Below are 4,010 nucleotides of genomic sequence, written 5' to 3'. Positions count from 1 at the left end.
TTTTATTTTATTGTTGGTAGATCATTTTGACTTGGTCATTTTAAAAGTAGCTGGCAAGCCCAAAACGTGTGGGCACCCCTGACCTAGACTGTTAATTTATTTATATGATGTATTTTTGGATCATGTTCAATTTGAAATTTAATAAACATAAAATAGCTGAGAGGTCTTCAAAAAGGACTGTACTAGCCCTACCTCCAGGTTGCAAGGTTTGAAAAGCCCGCCCTGTGCAAAGATTGGTCAGACAAAAAAATTATTTCCCCGCTTTTATTCCTAATCCTGTTTTCCCTAGGCGGCTCAAAGCTGTCAGCGAGCTAATTTTACCTTCAGCTCTATAACCCCATCGATATTCGAATTCTTTGAGCTGTCATATCTTTTCCTCGCCTCCTTTAAGAGATGCGCCAAAATACTATACTACAGCGGTTATCTCTGCCAGCACCGATCCCAGAAGCAAAACTCGGAGAATGGCTACAGTACATTTCACCCCCTACCTGTAAAGTCTTGCCGAATGTAACTAGTTTCTACAAAACAAAACCGGGTTCATTCAGCAAACTGGCTCTTTCCATGATAAGAGTGGGTGGCTCTGAAAAGAGCCTTTGGGTTTCTGGTTAACGTCCTCTCAACGGGACAGCTTTATTTGCCTTTGGCCGCTTTGTGGCTCTCGGTTTTCTTGGGCAGTAGCACAGCCTGGATGTTAGGCAGGACGCCGCCCTGCGCGATGGTGACTTTCCCCAGCAGCTTATTCAGTTCTTCATCGTTGCGGATGGCCAGCTGCAAGTGCCTGGGGATGATCCGAGTCTTCTTGTTATCGCGCGCGGCATTGCCGGCCAGCTCTAAGATCTCAGCGGTCAGATACTCCAGCACCGCTGCCAGATAGACCGGGGCGCCGGCACCCACCCGCTCAGCATAGTGGCCCTTCCTCAGCAGCCTGTGTACGCGCCCTACGGGAAACTGCAGCCCTGCACGGGACGAGCGAGTCTTAGACTTGGCCCGAGCCTTTCCACCCTGCTTGCCACGGCCGGACATTGTATTTTTTTTTCCCGAAGCTCTTCTCTTAATATAAAATTTCTTAGCGATCTTAATCCCAGGACTTTTATTTATACTTTCTCAAAGATTCGCTACCACGTTTCTGATTGGTTAAATGAGTTCACTCCCGCCTATGAGACTAATTAGCATCTAAGGTTTGTCCGCGGACCAATCCTACCCTAGGAAGTAGCCCGAGGCCGTCCCAACCCTTACCTAGGTCCAATAGCAAGTAAAGGCTCCCAGCACACGTATTTGCATGAGTACCCTATAAATACAGCCATCCGCCATCTTTCTGCATGCTGTTTTTACGCAGTTTTTTTTTATATATAGCAAATTTATATCGTGATGCCTGAACCGGCCAAATCCGCTCCCGCAGCCAAGAAAGGCTCCAAGAAAGCTGTAAGCAAGACACAGAAAAAAGATGGCAAAAAACGCAGGCGCTGCAGGAAGGAGAGCTACTCTATCTACGTGTACAAGGTATTGAAGCAAGTTCATCCCGACACCGGCATTTCCTCCAAGGCTATGGGCATCATGAACTCCTTCGTGAGTGACATCTTTGAGCGCATCGCCGGAGAAGCCTCCCGCCTCGCTCATTACAACAAGCGCTCCACCATCACCTCCAGGGAGATCCAGACCGCAGTGCGCCTCCTGCTGCCCGGTGAACTGGCCAAACACGCCGTGTCCGAGGGCACCAAGGCAGTCACCAAGTACACCAGCTCCAAGTAATAACTTGGCTTTAGTCTCAACGCTTCGCAAACCGAACCCAAAGGCTCTTTTCAGAGCCACCCACCTGCTGCACATAAAGAGTTGGAATTCTTGTTTAGTGCTGAATGAGAACCGTTTATATGCAAAAATGAATAATACAACACTTCTCTTTCGGGGGGGGGGGGGAAGTGGCCTCCTTTAGTGTTTTGAGGTTTGGGGGGTCTGATGAGGGCTGGGCATTGGACCTTCTCGTTCTTATTTTCATGCCTGCTGATTGTTTCTTTGTGTATGATATTGGGTGAGCCCTCTCTTTGGGCCTGCTCATAGAATGTGGTGGGCATAAATTCACCTGTCAAACGCTCCAAAATTTTACAGTCCCTAAAGAAACATCATATGCACATTGCCTGTCTTCAGGAAACCCATTTATTTGATAGTGAACATGATAAATTGTCCAAGAGTTGGGTTAAGGAGATTTCTACTCCTCGGGCACCACTCATAGTGCTGGGGTGGCAGTCCTCCTTAGTAAATTTCTTCTTTACACTGTTCATAACATGGTTAAGGACTGGGGGGGAGGTATTTGTTCCTTCACTTGGAGGTACAGGGGATGGAGATGGTGATCGCGAACATCTATGCCCCAAATGTGTTTAACATGGACTTTTTCAACAGATTATGGGTTTGTGTGCCACCTATCAGCAGCTCCCCATTTTGATGTTTGGAGATTTTAATGTGGTTCTTGATCCGGACCTGGATCGCTTTGGAGGGGCATCTTTCGTCAATGATCGTCCTACACTGGGCTTTACCCAGTTTTGCAAGGTCTTGGATCTGGTGGACGTTTGGCGCCTTTACCATCCTGTTGATAAAGACTTTACTCATGTAGCTCGGGCTCACCCTACTATGTCTAGGATAGATTATATACTGGTGTCTTCTTTTTTTTTTGCCTCGGGTGTCTTGTGCAGAAATTGGCACCCTTAGGGTCTCTGATCATGCTTTAGTGTGGGTGGAACTTCAGGGTGTCCCATTGGGATCTGCACCTGGTCGGTGGCGGTTCTCTAGATATCTTTACTGGGATAAGCGTTACAAAGAGTATATATTGGAGAAATGTGATCAGTACTTGTTGGATAATGCTGCCTCCACCTTGGATGCGGTACTGTTATGGGAAGCCGCCAAGACAGTCCTTCGTGGGGAGACTATAGCGTATGTGGCTAGATAGTGGAAGGAGCGTTCCCGGGAATTATTGTACTTGCATCGAGCGGTGGATACCTGTAAACTTGGTTGGATTGCTTCTGGGGATCCGGCGGAACATACTCTACACTCTTTCCAATATCACAAACATAGATTTTATAGATATGGGAATCAGTCTGGTAAATTGTTGGCTCGTATGGTTCATCCTTGGCAAGGTCCCCAATTTTTAAGGGGCTTTTGCAGAATTCCTCCTTAGTCACTGACAGGGATCGCCTTACTGATATTTTTTCTTGCCATTTTCGGGAGTTCTTTTCTATGAGACTTTCCACTCCGGGTGTTGTGGCTTCTTATGTGGACTCCTTGCGGTTGCCCCAGGTTTCGGGGCAGAGGTTGAGGCCTTGCATGCCCCTATTATGGCTTTGGAGATCGGGCAGGTCATTCGGGACTCTCCATCCTCTAAGGCCCCGGGACCCAACGACCTTTCATCCGAATTTTAAAAAATTTTACAGGATCGCATAGTTGGATCTTTGGAGGCTTATTTTACTGGGGTGGGTTCCTTGGGGGCCTTCCCTGACCATGTTAATCGGGCGCATATTGTGTTGCTTCCCAAGCCTGATAGGAACCCGGCTTTGGTGGATTCTTATCGTCCCATTTCCTTGATTAATTTCGAGCTGAAAATTCTGGCTAATCTTCTGGCTGGCTTTCTGCCGGAACTTATTCATGTTGATCAGGTGGGGTTTGTCTGGGGTAGACAGGCGTTTGGAACGTCTGGAAGGTCATGGCAGCTTTGGGTCATAGCGCTACCCACTCTCTCCCTGGTCTACTGATCAGTCTTGATGCCAGCAAAGCATTTGATTGTGTGGATTGGGAGTATTTGCGGTGCTTGAGGGTTATGGGTTGGGGGTAATTTTCTGACTATGGTTCGTCTTCTGTATCATTTTCCTAGTTCGGCAGTTTTGGTTAATGGTATGGTTTCTGACTTTTCCGGTGGAGCGAGGCACTCGTCAGGGTTGTCCCCTTTCCCATTTATTGTTTATTTTATCTTTGGAGCCCTTACTGTGGAGGATTCGGGAGGATGGCTTGGTATTCGGGTTGTCAGT

General features: G+C 47.5%; 2 protein-coding genes across 2 annotated transcripts; one reads left to right on the top strand and one right to left on the bottom strand.

The window, feature by feature from the left end:
• Positions 1–573: 573 nt before the first annotated feature.
• On the bottom strand, positions 574–1,050 carry LOC117364536 (histone H2A type 1-like). Its single transcript, XM_033953818.1, has one exon. The coding sequence runs from the start codon at positions 1,021–1,023 to the stop codon at positions 631–633; it is 393 nt and encodes a 130-aa protein (XP_033809709.1). The 5' UTR covers positions 1,024–1,050; the 3' UTR covers positions 574–630.
• Positions 1,051–1,337: 287 nt separating this feature from the next.
• Positions 1,338–1,809, top strand: LOC117364538 (histone H2B-like). The gene has a single exon (XM_033953820.1). The coding sequence runs from the start codon at positions 1,369–1,371 to the stop codon at positions 1,747–1,749; it is 381 nt and encodes a 126-aa protein (XP_033809711.1). The 5' UTR covers positions 1,338–1,368; the 3' UTR covers positions 1,750–1,809.
• The last annotated feature ends 2,201 nt before the right edge of the window (positions 1,810–4,010 follow it).

This window comes from Geotrypetes seraphini, chromosome 8 (assembly GCF_902459505.1).
Source record: "Geotrypetes seraphini chromosome 8, aGeoSer1.1, whole genome shotgun sequence".
NCBI classification, from domain to species: Eukaryota; Metazoa; Chordata; class Amphibia; order Gymnophiona; family Dermophiidae; genus Geotrypetes; species Geotrypetes seraphini.
This window is presented reverse-complemented; position numbering and strand designations above follow the sequence as displayed.